Raw genomic sequence first — 23,181 nt, forward strand, 5'->3', positions numbered from 1 at the left:
AGTTCCTACGTTTGGAAGTTCTCACTTAGACAATAATCACATCCATTTTTCCCACTCAGGAGTGTAACTTTTAAACTTTTCAGTCACTTATGAATGCGACATAATTTAGGTCCTGGACCCTACAACTAATCATAGCCCTCTTGAGACCCAACAGCACTGCACCTGCTGTCACATTGCTTTAAAAGACCCCCATTATAAAAAAAAAAAAAAAAACTAAATTCAACTAAATACTAAAAACTGTCTCAATGAGTGTAAGAAAAACTATAAAGAATGAGTATGCGTGTATTGTTCATGATGTCAGTAATAAAAGTGACCAGCGCTTGAAACCACACTAAACACACTACACTACTTTTTTTTGGAGCAGATTTGAGCAGTTTGAGCAGCAGACACTTTTTAGTGATTCTCAGGCTCCTCCTCTCAAACTTTGTCACGGCTGTGGGAACTCCCTGCGCAATGTATCATGATTAGGTGAGCACTGAGCAGAGAGAGGAGGAGTGGGGAGACGCAGTGAGAGCGGAGCAGAGAGAGGAGCGCGGACGCACAGAGGAGCTGACAGAGCATTAATCAGATACTGGCCCGGTTAGAGTTACAGGGATGCAATTTTAGTCTGATTCTCCTCCTGGTTTCAGGCTGTGGACAAGAAAACTCTGACGCTTGGAAAGTTTTGTCCCTCAAAGCAAACCTTAGTGGATTTATTTATTCCGTAAAAATGGGCTTGGAGCGGTTTCGCGTAAAGGCGCCGGGGACAGTAGCCTTTCTCGCCCGCTCATTCCTTTGTATTGTCGGACTGTTACTCACTTTTTCCCCGTCAGTCTGCGAGGCTTTCAACTTGGACGTGGAGAATCCCTCTGTTTACAGCGGACCTGAAGGGAGCTACTTTGGATATGCTGTTGACTTTTATTTGTCTGACTCAACCGGGTATGTTTCTTCACACGAATGATACTTTCTTGCTCTAAATGTTAGGTGGTGAAAACATAAAAGTGACTGTTTAAACCTAAAACGCTGTATTTGTTTCTGCTTTTATCTACACGTGATAATTCCCACGGCAAATATGACCTCAGTACGCAAACTTTCCATTGGACTTCATTGATTCTTTTTTATTTTTTATTTTTTTCTTTTTGTCGCCCATTAAAACATTTACAGATGGGCTGTTGAAGTTGCAGAGCATGTTTCCAAGAGAAAACACACTGAGACGAGCTCACAATTTGTGAGTCGTTGTTTGGCTCAGAGTTTTCTGTGTACAGTGTCTCTCATGGACACATGCTTGCTTTACGCACGGCGCACACGCCCTCACCGTGGATTCAAGTCTCCGGATTACATTATATATAAGGAATTATGTTCATGCTTTAAATGTTCTTTGTTTTAAAAACTCGTCTTGCCAATTAACAAGAGTGGCTTTTTGGCTATTAAAGACATGTACCCTAATAGGACCAGCACCCACTAAAATAGCCTTTAAATCCTAATCTCATTGTCCAACGAAATTACATTTATTTCTGACCTTTTAAGCTGCTTTCACCTTTGAAACGCCAGGACAATCCAACACACTGTAATCTCTAGCATTCACATTTTTACTGGCTTGAAAAGTTACAGCTGATGGTGATGCCTCCTTCCTGTTTTGAGCACATGATCCCTGTGACAGTTTGCATGCAGAGACTGTCTTGGCTCTTAAGGGAGTTTTTGGCATCAGTCATTTTTGGAACCTGACCCCATGCGTGCCTGTGGTCAGGTCTAATACTACAGCATTTTGTGAAGGATAAAATATGGGGAGGGGGGTGCCTGGCTGTCCAAGGAGTATTTAGTCTATTGGTGGATACTTAAAAGGGCAAGACATACGTTTATATAGCTACTGATAGTTCCTCATTTGTGTTTCTCCTCATTGATTATATTTTATGTGTTTTGGACACAACCCTATAATCACAACAGTAATTAAGAAAAAGTTAAAGCCGCAGTCAAGGTTTCACTCAGACATAATCAGACTTCCTGGCTGTGTCTGCTGAGCACCGGCGGTGCCTCAGACCACCGCTCAACCAGCCAGCATGCTGAGATTTGAGAAAGGGCTTTGTGCCGAGTGGGCCGCCAGCAGTAGCTTTAGTTTCGCTGTTTCTCCTCCCCATTTCCTTGGACGGTAGACACACAGACAAGGGGAGATTTCCCCCCTCTTTTTCCCTGGCCTTGGCTGACTCTTTAAAAGCCTGCTGCTGCCATTGGTCTTAATTTCTTTCCCTGAAAAACGGCAGCTTCAGGAGAGTGGTTTGATTTAGGGTCTGAAGCTCATATGTAGGGATCTCTCTTACCGACACCCCCCCCTCCTTACTTCCTTCTATGCTGATGTCATTCTGCTGGGCTTTTTAATTCATTCTTCACTGAGACCTTCCCCCACTGTCTAGCCCTTCTCACTATCATCTCTCTACGTCTCATTAGGTATCAGACACAGAACACGTCATCGTACCGATGACTTAATCTGAACTTTTTTACAGCTGGTCTGGTTTGCTTCAGGAGGCAGACATGTGACGATGGAGGAATAATGTTTGAATGCAGCTTCCTACAGCCCAAGGCCCTGTAATTCTCCTCCCTGACCCCTGTGATATATTTTTTCTGAAGTCAAATGTCAACCATAACAAAGTATGAGAGGGCAGATTTAAGACCATGACTCGGTGCTTTATCTGCAAACCACATACATCTGCCACTTTTTATTCACAGTTTGTTAGAAGTTTGCCCATCAAAACATATCAGCAGAGACATGAAATGAGTTTCTGTTATCTCTTGTTTTGCCATCACATCATCATCATCGCCTACACTTTTGGTGATGTGGGGAGTGGAGGAGTAGCTGGAAACACTGTGAGGTCAGTTGAGGGTTGCACAGAGAAATTCTTTTTGGCAGGCCAGATGAGCTCCTGTGAGTAAAATATTGCTGCCTCTATACAAGCGTGTGTTCATCACTGGTTAAACTGCTGCTTTGTTCATGTAAAATGAGAGACACAGCAGATGGAGACGTAGAAACGTCTGTCTTTCGTAAACACTCCTGTCAGTCCTGCAAATACAAAGACCCACTTTCTCCATGTTTGACGCTGACAAGTTTATATATACGGGTCTGTCGTGCCCTTCGGCCTGATGTAATAAAATTTGATTTGGACATCGGTCGATGTTCACCACAGAAGTACTCGCCTCAGGATGGTATCTGTGAACTGTGTGACAGCTCTTGTCAAACGCACACAGGATGGGCAAGAGGACATGGTTCACTGTATGTTTTTCCTCGTTGAACAAGGGTGGACTTTTCCCAGTCCTAATGTTTCTTAATGTCAGTTCCCACACAGACACTCCTCTTCTCCAAAGATTTCTAAAGGCTGACTCCCACCTCAACAGCTTTATAATCCAACACCAGTTTCTGACTCCTCTGTGACTTTCTCATGCCAGGCAGGGATCAGGGAGTGGACCATGCTGCGATAGAAAGGTCGGATATAATTGGGCTGTAAATAACAACAGACCTGGCTTGGTGTGTACGAACAAACGAGACAAGTTCATGTGTTTCTCTGACAGGCTGTGATTGTGTATTAAACTGTGAATGCTTTGACCATAATAAACGCATGCCAAGGTCAGCCGGTCCATGTAGTTAACTCTCCTGGAGTTTACCCTCTCAATCAGAGTTAGAGTTGAACTAATATTGACATTGGATCAGGGACTCCTATGGTCACTAAAGCGACAGTGTTTTCTCTGTGTCTACTCAGAGGTCCCTCTCCACATACAGTCGTTTTGTGTTATTGTTTTCACTGGTGTCTTTCTTTTTAATGGACCTGTTTCTAAATCAAACCCGTAAGTGTTTGAGCAGCGAGAGTGCTGCTTGTATATTTGGGTTGCCAAACTTTTCTTCATCCAGGTTCTCGTTGTTGCGTGCAGACAAAGGGGCCCTTTGTCTCACGGCAAAATATGTTTACTGTTTCCCATCAGATGAGCTCCCACTATGATTCAATACTTTCTTAATTTTTTGGCTCTCTAAAAAAGCTGCCGTCATTTTCTCTTGTCAAATTTTGCAAGCACCTATGATAATCAGCGCAATGTGTTAGGGGCATTAAAGTCTGTTTCTGTAAAGGTCAGTCAGGATATGCTTAGTTAGTTACACTGAAGTGTGTCTCAAACAATGTGCCATTCTGTCTTTTATGGGTGTGTTGGTAAAAGGAGGTTTGGGTAACAAGACTGTGTTTGTCTCACTGGAAAAAGATGTCAGTGTGGATGGTGATGATAGTTTTAAAGGGGTCTGTGAACCCTGCTGTTGCATCTGCTGCATCAGTTTGGGAATGCCCCCTCAGACGTCACGTCTACTTTGGAAAGGAGTAGGCTGTTGGTCAGGGTTGGCCTGACTCATACTCTGGTAGATTAAATCTGCCAGCACTGACTTCCAGCAGCCTGGTTTGATTTAACCCCAGGTCAAAGAAATTACTCATATCTATGGGCCGTTTCATAAAGGATGTCTGTTGCACAAGGCACAAAATGCCCTTGTGGACTGTGAAATGTTCAATTCTGCTTTGTGAAATTCAGATCTGTCACAATATTTCAGATGAAAATGTAATTGTGCAATCTTTCCTGTGAATGTGTGATCGTGTATATGCATGTGTGGGTTCCGCCGGGGCAGCGGGGTGTATAGGCAACATGTCTCAACAGCTGCAACCCCCTCCTCCATCCCCATGTTTAATACAACAACTTCTCTGTCCTGAGGTGAGAGCACTGGACCCCCTGGTGTGGCTATTGTGGAGAGGTGTGAACCACCAACAGTTAAGCCCTCACCCGAAGAATTTTAGGGCAGTAGCGTTGTAAGAGGGTGAGGGGGCATCTGTAATTGTGGTTGGGGGTGGGAAGCAGTTTGGTATGAGAAAATACATAGGCCAGAGCATGAGTCATTTTGATTTTTCGCTGTAGTGGCAGGATGTTTCAAATTTCTCACTTGCCACTTGTGAATTAACTTGACAAGTTGCTGTTTTTTTTTATCAAAACAGCTGCTGGTTTTGTCACATTAGGTCTAAAGGCTCACACAAGGATGCTGGATGTTGATAAGACATGATTGCTGCTTGCTGAAAAGTTGGAAGAAAGAACGAACATTGCTGATCTTCCTCTTCCAGCTGCTCCATTCTCGGCTTGCTACTGCAGATTGTGATCCGCATGTTTGATTTGGCACAAGTTTTACGCCGGATGCCCTTCCTGATGCGACCCTCAGTGGGATTTCTGTACCGTGGGCTTTGAAACATAACTTTTTTTGTCACAAGCTCACTGCTCTGGACTTTACGCCACCACTGTCCCCCATGCCACGTAATACTCAAACGAAATCATAAAATATAGAAGAAATAAACTCAATGATCTCAGATGAGGAGCATACGTAAGGAAAAATCTACTTTTAATTGGAATAAACCAGACCCAGAGGTAGAGGACATTTGGCTTAACCTGTTGGAGTTGGAGGTTAATAAAGAGAGAAGTACAAGCAGGTGAAAGACAAACGGCAAAATAATCAACTTTTTTCTGGCAGCCAGGAATTCCTGCATTGATTCACAAAGTGGATAGAACACAGACTACAGGATATTTGTGTCCAACCAAGACATCTAAATGTTTGAAGCTAAAAAGAAGGATTGAGTCAGTGGTCCAGGTGGCTCTGAGCCAGTGTTAATTGTAAACCTCATCAGACGGGAAAGTTTCATGCCAGATTTGAATGATAAAGACTTTTTGTCTTCATAATTGAAACTGACATAAGAGACAAGCCTGAAAGTCGAGGAAATTGAGGAACCACCAATAAACCAGCACTCAGGACTTCTACACATCACTAGGAAAGAATACAATCCTAAAGATGGAAACTGTCATACACTTTGCCCTTGTGACGGTAAACAACTTTTTGGGGTACCTTTGTAGCAGTTTTTGTAATTCCAGTCCACCCGTTGCCCAGCCTTTTTTTCAATTGAAATGATTTTTGCAGTGATCGGACAGGGCTGTTTATCGCTGCAGGTTCAGGGCTCAGTGACTGCTTCTGGTCAGTCCTGTGATGTGAAAATGTCTATAAATTGTTGGGAAAGACAACTTGCCTCAGGCCCATAGAACAACAAACAGGTCTTTTTTTTTCCGGTGCAGCAACTTCCAGCACCATCTGACCATGTAAAATGTATCCTCTGCTGAGCAAAGTGAACCCTCTGTAGTCAGCACACGCCATCCCAGCAGGCACTGCTACTCTCATCATCCTCAGGGTCCTGGACAGCAGCACTGACAGCATGTGCGTGTGTGTGGTGAGGAGACAGTCGTCCATATGGCAGCTGTAAGGACTACAACAGCTTCTGTCTGGCCTTGGCTCTGAGAGGACACGAGCCCGTTGGTATGGCTCCATGTGGTCTAGGATAAGCCATCACTCAATACTTGAGCTTCTCATCTCTTGTCATTTAGCTGATCTCACTCTTAAGTGCCACATGCTTTAAAAAAAAAAAAAATCAATATTTCCTTAGTGTGACATCACATTATATTAGTTTATTTCTCGAAAATGCTAACGAGCGGTCCATTATTTATCGATCTCGATAAATCGAGGGATGATGCGGTTCTTCAGAGTGGAATGGAGTGAGATGTTTGTTGTAGTTTGGTATGCTCCATTTCTCCACTGAAGGGGTTAAAGTCAAGAGCTGCCTCTGGCTCCCATCAGGTCACTCCATCTCAATTCCCTTTACTGATATGGAGCCACTCCAGTGTTTAAGCATGTGTTGATCGCTAAGTGTAAACTCTGCAGGGCTCTTCTCATGTTTTACTGAGGTGTTTGCTGAAGTTTGAAGGCCACTGGCCCTTTTTCTTTACCCCCTCACTCACCCTCGGTTTTTGCATATGGGCTATAGCATTTATTGAGCTGTTTATGACTGCAGATGGGGACTGCAGCCAGCACTGGCAGGCTCAAAGTATGTGATTGTAATTTTTCCCTCTTTCTAGCTTAAAGCTGTTATAATAGTGTTCAAGTGACATCAGCTCTGCAGCTGGCTGGAAAACAATTAAATGAGGAATGGGGGGAAAATGCTGGGCTTAAACGGGAGGGGGTAACCAAGGAATTTGCCCGCTGACAACCTCCCTCTCTACCCTCTTCATAAAGTGTGTTAGCCATGTCTACAGCCAGTAGTGTCACATCAGCAAGTTCCAGTATTCTGCGTCACCAGATATATCCGATGCATTTTAGATCTCCTGATTGATGCTTGGCCTTCCAATGAGAAAGTTTGAGTTACCCGTGAGCTGTTGTATGCACATTCCTCACTTGCACCCTAAATGAATTACACTGGTTTAATTGATGCTTAATCATCATCTCTGTGGTGGAGATCATTAGTGGCTTCAGTGTGGCAGCAGGCGGGGACATTGCGAAGCCACTAATGTTTTTCATCTGCCCTGACTTGACTGCTGGAGTGTCGCTTGAATCTGTCGCAAAATAAAGTTGGCCATTTGCCCATAATAACACGGAACTGAGAACTGATCAAATGAACATTAGTTTGATTTTCCAGTAGCATTTTAATGAATAGATGAACTTTAATCTGAGTGCACGAGAAGGTGTCTTTCATTCATTTTAGACTTTGTTTGGTTTTGGATACCAGCAAGTGTCCCTTACATGCTTTCAAACCTGGTATAGGTCTGGTCTTTACAAAGTCTTTTGTCTTGCTTCTCTATAACATGAATACAACACATTCTATAAAGAAGCTGGGATTCCTTCACCCCCAACTAATTACAATCTGTTACATACCAAGAACCCTCTACCTATTTTTGTTCCGACAAAGGTGTTTACAATGCAGCACTCAGACCTTCATTGAAGGCAAACGATACAAAAGCTCTTCCTTTGAGCTCAAAGATGACAGATAAGGTAAATGGGCAGGGGAATGCCACCTAGATCATCCATAGATAAAGACCTATTAAATGCTAATTATTCCTCATTAACAGAGCTTACAGATTGCTATCGATCTCTGTGTGCTCAAGTCCGTTTTTGTTACAGTTTAAGGTAGTAAGGATCCAAGCTGAACAAGCTGCCAACTCGGTGATTAAAGCTTGATCTGCTTGTTTCCTGTATTTTCCACACTTTGAAAAGCTGCCACTGCAAACTATGGTTGGACTCTGTTCAGATCTGATTTAACAAAAGATGCAGTTGCTTTCAATTTCCCTGGGCTTGTTAATGTGTGCATGTTCCTCCTGCAGTGCCTTTTATTGCCTACATGTGCTTCCAGATTATGTCAAAAAAATTATTTTGGCTCTTTGCCCCCCTAGAAATTCTATTATCTGACCTGTGCTGACTCAGACTCGGGTAACTGTGGTTGTAGTATGTGTAATTTATTATCCTACATTAGGTCTAACAGGCTTGCAGGTGAGAGGCCTGCATGCAGTATACTGACTGCTTCTATATTTAAGTAGGAGAGTATAAGTGTAGGCCAGACCTTCAGATGTCTGACTGTGAAATCCCCGACCAGGGATCCTCTCTGTGATTTAGATTATTGTGCAGGTGGAGATCTGTTGTTGCTCTTCTGGGATATTCCCGCATCTGCACATGCGGTCAGAAATAGAGAAATAAGGGGGTGGGGGCGCTGTCTGTTTCTTTTCCAAGTTGAACTGGTTTGTTTCTTTTTCTTTCTTCCAACATAAACTGGGAGCTTCTGGTGCACATTTGGACTTGGCATTGTTCTGTATCTGTTATGGACATATTAAGACTACAGTAACAGCAAAATATTAAACTCATTCCATTTCCTCTGTGGCCTTTTTTTTTTTTTTTTTTACTTTTTCTTTCCTTCACATTTCTGACCAGTTGTGTGTTTTTGAAATCGTGTATGTTGAACTGATGGGAAACCTTTCTACTGACCACCAATGCACATCGACCCACAAGATTTAGTTCACAAGCCAACGCATAACTTTATGCATGTATCCTTTTTTCCATTCAAGGTTCATTGAAATTAATTACAGAAGATTATAAAGCTTTGGACTATTACACAGTTTAACTCCTTTTGACTCATGCTGGTTTTCTTATCTCCCCCCGGACCCTGCAGTGTCGGTACCCTCTGGGGAAGGATGCTAAGTTTAGCCAAAATGTAAACGTTCATGCACTATTGGAAGATCTGGGGCAGGAAAGGGTGTACTCTTCCTGTTTCAGGCCCCTAGAGACCGTCTGGGCTCAGTGGTCCCATGCCTCCTTTACCCACATCAATGAAAGCAACTTGTCTCTGATGCTTGTTGGGTCAATTGAGTCCAGAATGAGGTAATGCCTAAACCATTTACCTCAGACACTTTATCTACCAAGAGAATTGTTTTGTACGAATGCCTATTAAAATGATGTTAGTCTCGATTCAAACTTCAATGCTCAACTCTCTTCCCTGAAGTCTACTTGCACATTATTACTCCTGGACTCACCTGTAACTTCACTATTCCTTGTGTGCCTGTTGAAGCAGTCAGCTGACCTTCAGTGTAGCTCCCGGGCCATTGATGTTTAGTGTCACAGCTGAAGAAACAAAAGTGTGACTCCACTTAGCCTGTCTGCTTTCTTGTTTTTTCATTGAATCCGGCCCAAAGGGGATCATATGTGAGCGTGCAAGTGTTTTTCCTTGTCTGTCTGATCACAACCAATGTGTCTCTGAACAAAAAAATAAATAAAAAATCAGCCAAGGGGGATTATGTAAAACAGTGCTGCAACCTGCTAAAATGTTTAACATTTGAGTCAGAATAAAGCTCACTAAGCTGTAAAATGTGCATGCCCCATTGTGTCGTGTGGGAGGCCTGGAATGTATTTTTTTTTTAATTGAGGCCAGGCTGAAAGCTTCCAAACAAGGTCTTGAAAAAGAAACTCAAATTTTTAAGCGCTTGTTCACTGGGTTTTGATTTGTTCAGTTTAAATATGTGATTTACACCTAGTCTCTTTGTGTGTCTTCTTTCCAGCTCAAGTGTGGTGATTGGAGCTCCCAAGGCCAACACAAAGCAGGTCAACGTTAAAGAGGGAGGGTCCGTTTTCTATTGTCCATGGAGCCTGAGTCAATCAGACTGTCACACAATTGAATTTGATACAGCAGGTAAGCTTTAAGATTCACACAATCTTTACATACAATCTGTCTCTAGATAAACTATTAGTAAATCCTTAAAAGTTCTAAGTTCGTCACAATATAGCCAGACACATTTCACACGATCAAAACGTAAATATTGTGTTTTAGTGGCTTTTTAAAATGACTTGATAGGTGACGATGCTGCACAATGACGCATCCGGAAACCAGCACTGCCCAAGTGTTGTTCCAGCATGTTCCAGCTTGATAATGACTATCAGTCATATTTTAATCTCGTTTAACATTTAACGTCGCGACTGTATGAGCTCATTAACATGTCGGAGGGCAGGGTGTACGTGATGAACCTGAACGCCTCACTCAAAGCTGTCAGCTACAAAGCAATGTTTTAACTTTTGAACTGCACAGCCTATTTGTTTTCAGAAATACATTTCTGAAAACCGTATTTCAGAAGACCGTATCTGCGCCCCTGTTGAGTTTGCGCTCTGGGCAGCTTCCTACTTCACCCACAGCAAATTCAGCCACTATTTATGTTTTTGTGTCAAATATACTTAATATCTTATGTTTTGGTGTCAAATATACTTAATATTTATATACTGTGAAATCTCAATCTTTCTAATCAATAAAGTTGAAAAAAATTGTTGTGGACGAGTTGTCCGGAATCACATGAACGAGTTGTCCGGGGTTGCAGTTTTGTGGACGAGTTGTATGGGTTTCGCAGAGTGTGGAGCAAGACTGTGTGGAGGGATTTAAAGCAGATAAAAAAAACTTTAAAATTAGGCTAAAACAGAAGAAATGTACTCCTTCTTATGTTTTCCAGTTGAAAGATGCGGCGCATCTTTTTGAGCCAGCTGAAGACGAGGGGCAGGAGTCCCATCCCATTGACCCCGACATAAAGTGCATTGCATTGCCGAGTGGTGACAAAAGCATCGATTACTGTTTCGAAATGCCGCCTATAAAGAGCTGGCTTTATTTGAACCAGTTTCCTAAATTCTTTGGTAAATCGTCTTGCTCTACTTCCAGATTCAAAGGGTTTCTCACTGTAATTCATCAAGTTTAAATGACCGGGCTTGGTTGCTCTCTACACTACTGAAGCCCTAAAAGCATTTCCTTTCAGTACATCACTGTTCCACTTCACTGAACTGTCCGTTTCATCAGTTTCTGGATATGTGATGATCCTATTTTTCTTTGTCTCTTTCCTTTGGGGTTAAAAGACATAATGGGCACGCTCAAGAGGCTTTTGAAGGATACTCCTTCCTTCCTGTGGGTCATGTTTGTGTTGCCTTGCTTCAGGAGGTAAAAGGAGATAAGCAACCAATAAACAAATAGCTCAGACAAAGAAATGTGCTGTTTGTATGACAGGTGAAGAAGACACCCCTAGTCTTGACAAAAAGGCTCCAGTTGAGTCGAAATCAAGTGAAGTGGTTTAGGAGAACACAAGGAAGTCTGTGAGGTTGTCTAATGAATGGATTCGAGTTTCAGTATGCTGACAGATTACCCGTCAGGCTGTTTTCCACAATGGAGCGTTGGCGAAGTGAGGAAAGGGACACTCAGAGTAGAAAGAGTGTTCAATCTTTTAGATTAAACATACACTGGAAACACACACTTAAATACACACACACACACACACAAACAGTATGAATCACACACATAAAACAACTGTAAGTGCGTCACCCTTGGCTTTTTTCCTGAGAAATCAAACCTTAACATTTAGGGCCAGTTCAGATTTACTGTCTGTAATGCATGAAAAGGAGAAATATTCCACAAAGTGTTTCACAAGCCTTTACTTTTTATTGGACACCACTTCTTGGTATCATTTGCTCAACTGTTTTTGCACAGTTCTTTTGGTGACATAAAATGTGTTGAGCACTCATGGGTGCAGGGAGTGATGTCATGCACAAGCAGTGAGGCCTCATGGTCAAGGTTATTCCTCTGAGCTTGTCAGAGTGTCCTTCATATTCTAAAAAGACTTTGAAGGAGCAGATTAGAGCACCAGAGCCAGCTCTTACATCTGGATCATGGTGAAACCGCAGTGGGGGACGACTCTGTACATGGACAGCTGCATGCAAATTCGCCTATGACAAACAGCTGTTAAAAGGATGACATTTACTGCTGCAATTCATTCACTGTAGCTCTGCCTGTGTTTTCTTTGCCAACCCTTGCAGTAAAGGCCAAATAATTACAATTTTTCTTTTGATATTTTGATATTTTAACACTATAAAAGCTGAATAAAAGATGGCTGTAGAGTCCTCAGTTTGTAGCTGAAACACAGTGGTGTCGGAGGTCTGCCGGAGGTCTCCCGGTTTCTTGGTGTGTTTGAGCTCTGACCTGCAGGCCACAGACCCTCTTAATTAGCCTAACTAATTGGGTCAAAGTGGCCCTTCCCACCCACTTCCTCTTCCATGAAGATAAGAGCCTGTCTATGGATTGGAGAAGAGGAGAGAGCGCCAAGGGCAGCAGGGAGGGTGCAAAAGGGCACACACAGGATGGGAGACTCGGTAGAAGGGGAAGGAGGAGAAATCAGAGACCTTCTCCCCGACTCTGGTCCACCCCCCTCTGCTGCTCACGGTACTCCCACAGGGGAGGCTGATGTGATGAGTGAATTTGGCCATTTGTCTTCTATCCTACTGACACACAACAAATACACACACATACACACACACACATTTAGAATGAGAGGCTCTAACCTCACTAATGGGTATCCACTCTCACGCAGTTCAAAGTAAAGAGTGCGTCTGTGAACGCACTCCAGACCCCTTCACTTCTCTCGCCGGTCCCGTGAGAGAAAGACTGAGCTCTGGCACCATGTCACATCAGCACACTGCTCTAAACCAGCCTCCCAGGGGGGATTTGGTCAGATGACATCTTGCTGTGGCCCGTCTGTGGATTGTCTCTATCTCTGCTGTGAATCTCCTCTATTTTCATCGTCGGGAGTTCCACGTGATTCCAGCTGGCTGCCGTCACTCGCCTCGCCGACAACAAACAGAGCCCATTATAGTGACAGTGAATTAATGCTGCCATGTGAAAACTGTCAGGTGTGCTTCCTCTTCTTTACACTGAAATATAAGCGATCATAGTTATGCGGCACGAATTACAAGACGACTGTGCTTTTCTCCGTTTCCTCGGCAAAATGACTCCAACCAACACAGTCCCTATTCAGCATCAGCGTACGGCTGGTGGATTTTCATTTGCCCTTTCCAAACAAATTCGACTGTTATGAAAATGTTAAGAGGGAACACCATGCGGCCAAGGCAGATTAGCAAAAGTAACAAGCTTATGAGGAGCTGTTTGAAGTGTTGGTCGTGTTATTGCCGGTGTGGCTACTAAAGCCCTTCTTTTCACTCTTCTGAACACTTAAGGCTACTTTTGGCCCACGATGAATAATGTTAGCAGGAAAAGCCCAGTGCTGGAGATTAAGCCGAAATACAGTAGTTATTAAAAAACTATAATCTCTCTGCTTACCGTTTTGGGTCAGGGGAGGCTGAGAACGGGCTAAACGGACAAGAAGACCTGGGTGAGATAGTGTGGAGGAAAAAAAAAAAAAGGAGTAGGAAAATGGAGATAATGTTGAAAATGAAAACAGAGAAAGGGATGAGGGAAGTGTGTGCCCAAACAGCGATGGCTGGGGAGCTGCTGTGAGGAAGCCCGGCCAGAGTGTGTATGTTTTCATTGGACCCCGGCCCCCTTCGCTGTTTCCACAAAGACACGGATCAGGCCTTCACCTCCAGCTCTACGGCTCCTAAGAAACACTGGAGGCGTGGATAGAAAGGCGTTTTTTTCCAAATCTACTGAGGTCATGAGCTTTTGCAACATCTTTCAGTACCCGGTCACTGACAGATGCTGCGCTGCTCTTTCGCAGCATGCCTGAAGTTTGACGTTGCCTAAGTGGGGGAAAAAATACTGCAAGAGTTTAGTAGCGTGGTTCATCCTAAACTGCACTTCCCGTGCAGATGTGTTGTGACTTCCTTGCCTAATCAATTTGTTTGGATTTCATTCTTTAGTGCCCTGCAGATGCAACATCCGTCTTCCAATAAAGTTGTGTTTAAACCTGACTCCCCACGCCATCTGTCATGTCACCTGCTGCTGTCCAAGCGTTGAAGTGGTAGATCAGCATTACTGGCCAGGTGGTCAAACGAAGCGAAAAGGTCAAAGAGGTTAAATCGGGGTAGGCCTGTTCAAAGCAAGCCACGCTGGGACTTATCTACAGAAGAGTGCGGCCCGAGCACATGCCATTCTTTTTGAATTCTCACCCTGATCATCTTTGCATGAAAAATAGTGTAACTGGAGCATTAAATGCTGGTGTCAGCCAATAGTACAGATGTTTTCAAGAGCCTCAGAGGAAGGGGATGATGAAATTGAGATACTTGAGGTGCAGTTGAAGAAATTTATCATACGGCTATAAGTCATTGTCTTCTTGTCTGTGTTTTTTTTTTCCCAGGAGATCGCATGGTTTTGCTCAACGACACAGAACACCAGGCAGATTTCAAGTCACACCAATGGTTCGGGGCCACTGTGCGTTCTCATGGCGACACAATTCTGGTAAGCTGATTCTCCCAAAGATGCTTTTCAGGAGGTGGGTGAAGAAAAGTTGTGGCGGCTGTGTCTCAGTTGGTAGACTGAGCTCTCGCACCTCACCCTCTCTGTCTGTCAAAGTGTCACTGGTGTGCAATCTCCCCGCATGGAGACTGCCATCATTAGAGAATAAACAATTGTGTGCATCGATAGGTGAATTTGATAGATCACGTGAAGCAGATTGCTCAAACAGTAATTGTGTGATGTAAAGTCCAATTGTCATTTACCATTAAGCTCCTCTCTATTGTTAATATTTCAGGTTCAATGCAGTGGCCTCTTTTACTGTGATAAACTTTGTCTATGTGTCAGTCAAGCAGCAGGAGGAAATTGTTTTAAAATGGTACAGATTAGTGTCCAATGAATTGTTTTCATTCAGAACCAATTTTCACCTCTAGTCTAAACCCACTTTGGAGAAATGTTTTGTGCCCCCTCTGACATTAAAATCGAGCTGGCTGTCGTTTGGTCAGATAGTCCAGGCTGTGACCTGGGTTGAGTTACATGGTTACCTTACTCCAGATGTACTACTGACCTCAACCTCAGACGTCTCCCGAGTTCATTAAGGTGTTGTTGCAACTGAAAGAACCCCCCCCCCCCCCCCCCCCCCCCCCCCCCCCCCCCAAAAAAAAAGCTCACCCTGTTCTTCCACACTCCTTTCTCTTTTCCACTCTCTCCCTTTATGTACTCTAGGCTTGTGCCCCGCTGTACTCCTGGCGTACTGAACGAGATGTTCCCCGATCTGATGCCACAGGAACCTGCTACCTCTCGGTCCAAAATTTCACCAAATTTGTGGAGTATGCTCCGTGTCGTTCAGGTAACCGTCACCTCTCGTCAAAACTCTTAGATATTTTACATCGAGCCAGTGCAAGGTGGGGGTGTTGCTACCTCTGGTTAATGTGTAACACCTTTAATATTATAATTAATATAATCATCAGGAATAGAATCAGTCTGTTGATTGTGATTCTGCACTTGAAACGTGACCAGAAATTGATCAATAATTTACAGTATAGATGACAGAACGTGCAGGAAGCCTTTTCTGTCGGCTACAGTCAGCTTCTCGAATGAGTGATATCAGCTGTCTTTATATGTGATTGTATGTAATATTTATGTCTATTTCTTTTAAATATTCAACAACATGTTTATTATTCATTAATGAGTGTTAATGTCTGTGGGGATGTTTGTGTGCTGCAGAAATATAGCAGTATCCATAAAGTTCTATTCTATGACGTTAAGTTGTGTGAGGCATGTGCTGTTTTAATGTCTGAATTTTACTCTGTAGCTTCTACAGTGTTGCACTTATAGGATTTTTGTTGTTCTTGTACAATGACAATAGAATTGATAACCTCTGAACTTCATCTCACATATACTTTGTCTCATATTGATAATTCGTGGATAAATAGTGGACCTCCTGGTGGGTATCAAATGACAAAATATTGTCAAAAGTTCTTGTGATCCTTGGAGGAAAAAAAGCATTTATAGACACGCACCATTTAGAGATTTTTACTTTGAAAACTTCTTATATAACCTGCACATTGCACCAACGTTTGACTTACAGATTCACACTTCAATACATTTACATTGCACACACCCCTGTAAGAAAGGATGCTTTAGTAAAGTAGATATTGGCTGATGGCTTTGCTTATTTAATGATAGTGGTGAATACACCTACTTTCTCCCTCTCAGTCAGAAACATCCAGCGCTCATAGTTTCTTCACAAATCACACTCTTTTTCTGTGGCTGCTCATTGTAAAGGCATTTGAGTTTTAAATATGAAAGTACTCTGATGTTCAATCATCCCATGATGCTTTTTGTCATGCATTAGAAATCAGTGATCCAGTGGGACAAGGCTACTGTCAGGGAGGATTCAGCGCGGACTTCACAATGGTAAGAACTTTGTTCCCGTCAGTGTTCCAGCAGAGGTATGTTGAATAGAGTTTTCCTTTTCCATTACAGTAACTCACAAATATTATCTTTCAGGATGGCAAAGTGGTATTGGGAGGGCCAGGCAGCTACTTCTGGCAAGGTTTGCAAGGCATTTAAAAACAAATCATTAAGATGAAACCTCAAAATGTCCTTCCAAGTTTATTTTTCCTCACTGTTTATGTCTTTGCTCCTACTTTAGGTCAGGTGATCTCTGCCCAGAAAGAGGACATTATCAAAGCATACTATCCAGGATTTTTTATGCAGGCCGTAGAGGGCCAGATCCAGACCAAACAGCTTGATGCTAAACATGACGACAGCTACCAAGGCAAGTTGGTTAAAACTATCACACATTTCCTCATTAGTCACGCTGAGGTTGAAGTAACTCCTTGTTTCTTCTACAGGTTATTCTATTGCTGTTGGGGATTTCAGTGGCGATCAGGTAGAAGGTAAGTGAATTATGCAGGCTACATGTATGACCATTGGTATATGAAGCGGAGAAAAAGGAGGGGAAAAAAACCCAGTAAGGAATTCACATAGTAATGCAAATAATAAAGGTGAAAAAAGAAATGTAGAAAGAGAATCGGCTCCATATTTCCTATTAGCTGGAAGTGTGTTGGTAGTAAAAACTGTTAGTCCCCTCCTGGACTTGGCCTGTATATTTTCCCTGCTAAATCTTTGCTTCATCTCTTCGTGTGCTCCTCAGATTTTGTGGCTGGTGTTCCAAAAGGACTCATGCTTTATGGTTCGGTAAGAAAGCTTAATCATTCCCCTCATTCTGGCTTTCATTTAGTGCTTTTAGATCGAAAGGCCAAGGCTTTCAACTTGGGACCAATACAGATATGTTAAAGAAAGAAAACAACCGTAGAGATATAGTCTCAGTGGGAATTGTTTTTGTCGGGAATTTCTTACCAGAGAAATTGCTTACAATAGACATGCAGAAAAGATGTTCACCATATGTTCTTGCTGTGTCGCAGGTGTCCATTCTGAATGGTACAGATCTGACCACCATGATTAAGTACACTGGTGAGCAGGTGAGGCAGACAACTCCTATCTTCATCTGTACCCATTATAGAAAGCTTCTTTACCTCCTTTGTGTTTCCATTGCTTGGTGCTTCATGAGAACCCTTAATTATCTGAGTCATTGAAGGCAAAAATGATTTCCTTTACAATGTTTTGTTTACTAGATTTTGGCCTCTTTTGTGGTTTTCTGTAAAGCTCAGTTATTGATGGAAAAAGTCCCTCTGGCACTTTGTGCAAATGCTTCTGGGAACTTAAAAGCACTCTACTCATTTAAACCGTGATGACTGGCTCAGCTGAAAAAATTCCAAATCAATCCCAAATTAATTTGCTTAAATACTTGCACTTCAGGCTACCCCCTTCAAGGCCTCTGCTCTTTAAACTCGAGATCGTTACAAACGAACCAGACAATGAATAAAAAGTGGATTCTGAAAACCTTGAATTGAGTCAAACCTGTAAAAGTCATCAACCTTTTGGTTTCTCTTTTTTTCCTTCTTGTAATACGGAAAGCAAATCTTTACCATGATGGAGCTCAAGTATTCTGGGTCATCAAAGAACAAGCTTTTATTGTGCCTTATTTATAACTGAGATTTTCACTGACTCGAGTCATGGAAACACTTGTGTTGATAGATGGGGTCATATTTCGGCTACGCAGTGGCAACAACAGACATCAACAGCGATGGGTGAGTAGCAGCCTTGTCCCTCTCAGTTTTTCTTTATCTCTTTTTCTATTTATCTTACTATTATCAGTGACTGGTGTCATTGTGTCGGACTTACAAGTTCATTTCATATTTTTAGGATGCTTGACCTGCTGGTGGGAGCACCGATGCTCATGGTCCGAGGCTCTGACGGTCGCCTTGAAGAGATGGGGCGTGTTTATGTTTATCTACAGCGTGGCCCCCTGGACCTGGAGCCCCGCCTACCTCACCTGACAGGCACCCAGGTGTTTGGGAGATTCGGCAGTACCATCGCACCATTGGGCGATCTCAACCAGGATAGTTTTAATGGTAATGACGGGGAATTGTAGTGGAGCTGGTGGGTGAAATGTGCAAACTGAATACTATAAGCGCTATAATGCTGCCAATAATGGGAGGTTTGAAAAGAAAATGCATTTTTATCCATATTATGTCCCTCTCATGATGGTAATGTCTGGTTCAGGCATTTATGGTTGCTGACAAAAGAAGCCTAATAGATTTTTTTCCGCCTGTATTAGTCAGAAAAAAGTTTGTTATTGCGACTCAATAGTAGTGAATGTAATTATGTTATAGAGATATTTGGCTTGATTTGATGATTCATGTTAATTAGCAATACTTTTGGCTTAAAGATTCATTAAAATCGAACCTCGGCATTCTTATACTGGGATACTGAGAATAGAGTCATAGTTGATTTCACCACCAAATATTTGCTGGATGAAAATATTTAGGTAGGATGCTTTATGGGTTAATTTATTTTCTCTTTGGTAGATGTGGCTATTAGCAGTCCATTTGGAGGGGAGGATCGGCAGGGGCTGGTTTACATCTACAATGGATACTCGGATGGACTCCAGGAAAAACCATCTCAGGTGATCATCGGCCAGTGGGCTGCTGGGAGGATTCCTGCCAGCTTTGGATTTGCCCTCAGAGGTGCTAAGGACCTGGACATGAATGGATACCCAGGTCAGGGAGTGTCTGTAAACGGCATGTATGTTTGTGTATTTGTACTATGTTTTTCAATATTTTCCTTTTATTCCCACAGATCTCATTGTTGGAGCCTTCGGTGTTAACAAGGCAGTTCTCTACAGGTATTTTGTTCTGAAGCTTTAACTAATCATGTAAAGCGTTTGGTTCAACGGAAAGTGGGATGATGTTTTATATTCATTGGCAAAGGAGATCAAGAATGCACAGTTTATTTAAACAAAGTAGAGTAAACAAACAGCATAACCTCCATTACCAGTGAGAAGTGGTATTGAGTGTGGAAAATACTGAATGTCCATTTGTAGAATTTGATGCCAGAGTTGTGAGGAAAAACTGTTCACTCTTTCGCTTCTCTTTAGAAATGCCCCGAGACTGCAGAAAGCATGTGTTGTGATTTTAAAACTCGGAAAATGAAATTCTCCTATTCTTTCTTTATATACATCTTGGATTTGGTCTTCTATTCTGTTTACATGCTACAGGTGATCATCTCTAATGTACAGTTTCTCAATTACATACTCTATGATCTGTGTGTTTCTGAAAAGAAATAGGCTTATGAACTAATGACAAGAAGACGGAGCAATAAAGCAGCTGAGATAAACTGCCAAGATGCAAATCGGTCCCCTGAAGAGAAGCCAACATTAATTTATGGCACTGTGGATCCAGCGTAACGTTAACAATCTTCACAATGAGACATTTTCCATGTCTCTGTGTTAGATCATTGATCATGAGTATGTGGGAGCAATGTTTGAACCCTGCTTAGGGCTAGAGGGGCATCTGGCAAAAAGAACAACTAACCCTGTGGTCGCACATCCGGTCAAGTCTTTATCTCGAGTGTTGGAGACATCACTTTCAATAAACCAATGTTGGTCGAGCATACAGTAACCTGCTCCTCCAGTAAACAGGAGTTTTGTGCAACTGCAACTGAGCTGCTCTTTGCTTGATACAAGCTTCTGCTAATGCTGAAGTAATGTTGCGGTCAGTAAGCAGGACAGAGAGAGACAGCAGCTCTGCAGCCCTACAACTAGTTTCAACTAGAGTTTCATTATAGTAAATATTTATCAACACGTTTCTGTCAAAGTAGTCCTGTGACAGTAACACTTTGCACACATTGTACATGATTTGTGTGTCAGTATTGTGCTTGTTTGTTTCTCTATACGTGGGTAAATGTCTAATATTTACTGTTTGATGCAATTTAAATAGAATTAGGGCAATCGTTAGCTCCACATAACAGCTAAAGCATGAATGTATTTTTGTTGCCCACAGGTCTCGTCCAATAGTAAACACCACAGCCCTTCTGACGGTCTACCCCACCATGATTAACCCTGAAGAGAAAAACTGCATAATCACCAGTGGGAATGCCAGTATTCCTGTTTCCTGGTGAGTCTTGGGATCATCCCTTACGCAGCACTCTGCTTCCTGTGTCTCTGCTTCAGCACTGCGCTGTTGGTATTTGTTTGACCCCACTGTGAAATGATGGACTTCCCTATTTCCGTCGTACATAAGCACTTCTATCCTGGCAGGAAACTGTGATAAGGGATATTCTTCACATCAGCATTCACGGTCTTAATCTGCACTGACTGCTGCGTTTTTCTGACCCATTTTCAAAATGTCTTCATACCGCACTCTTACTGTTGAGGAGCGGAGAAATAACATGCTGAATAGCAGCATTGTTGGCCTCCGCTAAATGTGCACAGCTTTCAGAAACAGGGAGAGGAAACATACGACATGCTTGACACTGCACTCATGTGTCTGCTTTTCCCCCCTTTCTCCACTTCCTGATCCATAAAGGAAACTCTTGTATACACATGTGTCTTGATTATGCCTCGTTGCTTGGTGATGAAGAGTTTTTCGGGTGGGGGTGAAAGGAGAGCAGAAGGAATAATGGGAGGGGAGGTCTGGAGGGGAGGGGCTGGGAGGTCTTCGCAGTTGCTTTGAATGAGATATTGTTTGCTGGTGGAACACAGCTGGGAAACATCAGGACACGTAGACTCCCGTGAGCACGCGCACACAGTTCTGCAGAAAAGAGGCAGACACAGGCACTCACACATGAAGCGAGAACTGCTGCTCCAGAGAAATCCTTGTACTTTTCTGAGGTTTTCTCTCCTATTTTCTCCTTCTGTTCCATTTCTTTTTTTTGTTTTGTTTTTTTCTCAACAAGCTTTTTCATTTGCCTTTTTTTTCCTTCGAGCTCTTTCTTGATGTCTCTGGTGTGAGCTTACTGGTGAAAGAACTGGGGGGAGTTTGGGATTGCATTCTTGGACAGCAGCAGCATGTTGTGTGGCTGATGTCATGGGAGAGAGCTACAGGCTTATATAGACAGCCATTGACTGGTCAGGACTGAAACCTGAGTCATTGCTCAATTTCACCCTTCTTAACTGTGCTATTCCTTTGTGTGTGTGGGGGGGGGGGCGCGGGTGAAAACGCAGAACTACTGATTTATCGACCCGGCGAGATGGCGAAGGGGGTTGAATACCAGCCTTACTCCAAACATTTGTCATTTTTTTCATATTTGTCATTGCTTTCCTGATACGCCTCATGCCTTGTAATGTGAACCTTGTAAGGAGCTGACACAAGAAAACTTGGGCCACGATAGAGAGCGAGAGAACAAGTGAGGTGTCTTGTGCTTAGTGTATTTACACTGACAATCTGCCATGAAGGAATATGCTTCTCTCATCATGTCCTTGTCCTTTTCATCCAAAACAGTGTCAACCTGAGTTTCTGCATATCTGCTGAGGGGAAGCACCTACCAAGCAATCTAGGTGAGCCAATTTTCCACATCTGCACTTTATTACATTGGAGGAGGCTGTCAAAAAGCCACCAACGATAATGTTTTAAATCCATCACAGTCTGTAGGTTAAAGTGCTTTGGCAGGCCATGTAAATTTTGGGATTTTGTTATGACATAAAGGGAGTGCAGCATGTCGTATATCTTCTGTGATTCACCTTTTGATAGTCACCTCTCCTCAGTGTTCAGTCCCTCCACACATTAACTCTTGCTCATTATGTCTGATTATTCCCTTGAGCTCTTCCCACACCTTCAAGTTTCAGTAAAAGTGTCTTACGTTGTGTGTGCATTAAAACATTCACCGTTTTTGATTTTTTTTTTTCTTTTTCTGGCCTGTCATTATGCGAGTCTAGAACATTTGTCATATCATGAATACCCATTTGTGTCTGTGTTTTATGGGTTCCAGATTTCCAGGTGGAGGTGCGGCTTGATAGCCAAAAGCACAAGCAGAAAGGTACAGTGAAGAGAGCTCTGTTCTTGGACTCCCAGCTGCCCTCGCTCCAAAGAAGTGTGAGGGTGCGCCATGGCGAGCGAGTATGCAACCATACAAAGATTTACCTCAAGGTGTGTCTCTTTCCACCCGTCCGTTTATGTTCTATACCGCTTCATGCAGACAACGGTCGCTGTCAGCTGGAGCTTATGTCGGTGGTTGTAGACATGAGGAACAATTTGATTTCTAACTGTTAAAGCCAGTTTTCCTCTTCCCCATAACCCCATCTTTGCTCATATGACGTCATTGCATTTTTTTAATCTATTAAATTGAATTGAGCGGAAATGGAAAACAGTGGCTGTGATTTATGCTCTATTATGATGGTAAATTGGAAAATTCAGTTCTTCCAAGAATGATACTATATATATATATATATACATATATATATGCCTAATTGTTTCTTCTGTCTTGCTATGTGTTCAGCTGTGACTCAGCAATACAGTTGGACACTAAACAATCTCTGGTGTTCCCCCATTTTCAAAGTATTGTTAAGCAAGCTCCTGAACCCCTTCTCTTACTGATCAACAACTATGCAAACAACATCTCAAATGATTTCTATTCTATTCTATTCTTGTCTAGAAAAGAAATGTCAACATGAGGACAAGCCCACTGTCTGTCATTTATTCATTTATTTTGTGTTTTTTGTTGATAATGTAAATGTCCACTTGATTATTTATAAGACAAATACTTATGAGTGGTGAATTTGACT

At 42.6% G+C, this 23,181-nt stretch overlaps 1 protein-coding gene across 1 annotated transcript in view; it reads left to right on the top strand.

The window, feature by feature from the left end:
* The first annotated feature begins 470 nt into the window (after positions 1-470).
* itga5 (integrin, alpha 5 (fibronectin receptor, alpha polypeptide)) overlaps positions 471-23,181 on the top strand; it is a 39,443-nt gene continuing 16,732 nt past the window's right edge. The window contains exons 1-17 of the mRNA XM_080470287.1: positions 471-918; positions 9,901-10,031; positions 14,455-14,555; positions 15,276-15,399; positions 16,408-16,469; positions 16,563-16,608; positions 16,708-16,833; positions 16,910-16,954; positions 17,212-17,255; positions 17,483-17,539; positions 18,156-18,208; positions 18,324-18,532; positions 18,989-19,180; positions 19,260-19,305; positions 20,462-20,575; positions 21,902-21,957; positions 22,389-22,546. Of these exons, the coding sequence (XP_080326413.1) occupies positions 710-918; positions 9,901-10,031; positions 14,455-14,555; positions 15,276-15,399; positions 16,408-16,469; positions 16,563-16,608; positions 16,708-16,833; positions 16,910-16,954; positions 17,212-17,255; positions 17,483-17,539; positions 18,156-18,208; positions 18,324-18,532; positions 18,989-19,180; positions 19,260-19,305; positions 20,462-20,575; positions 21,902-21,957; positions 22,389-22,546 (1,773 nt within the window). The 5' untranslated portion in view covers positions 471-709. The remainder of the gene's footprint in view (positions 919-9,900; positions 10,032-14,454; positions 14,556-15,275; positions 15,400-16,407; positions 16,470-16,562; positions 16,609-16,707; positions 16,834-16,909; positions 16,955-17,211; positions 17,256-17,482; positions 17,540-18,155; positions 18,209-18,323; positions 18,533-18,988; positions 19,181-19,259; positions 19,306-20,461; positions 20,576-21,901; positions 21,958-22,388; positions 22,547-23,181) is intronic.

Source organism: Lipophrys pholis (genome assembly GCF_963383615.2).
Source record: "Lipophrys pholis genome assembly, chromosome: 8".
Lineage (NCBI taxonomy): Eukaryota > Metazoa > Chordata > Actinopteri > Blenniiformes > Blenniidae > Lipophrys > Lipophrys pholis.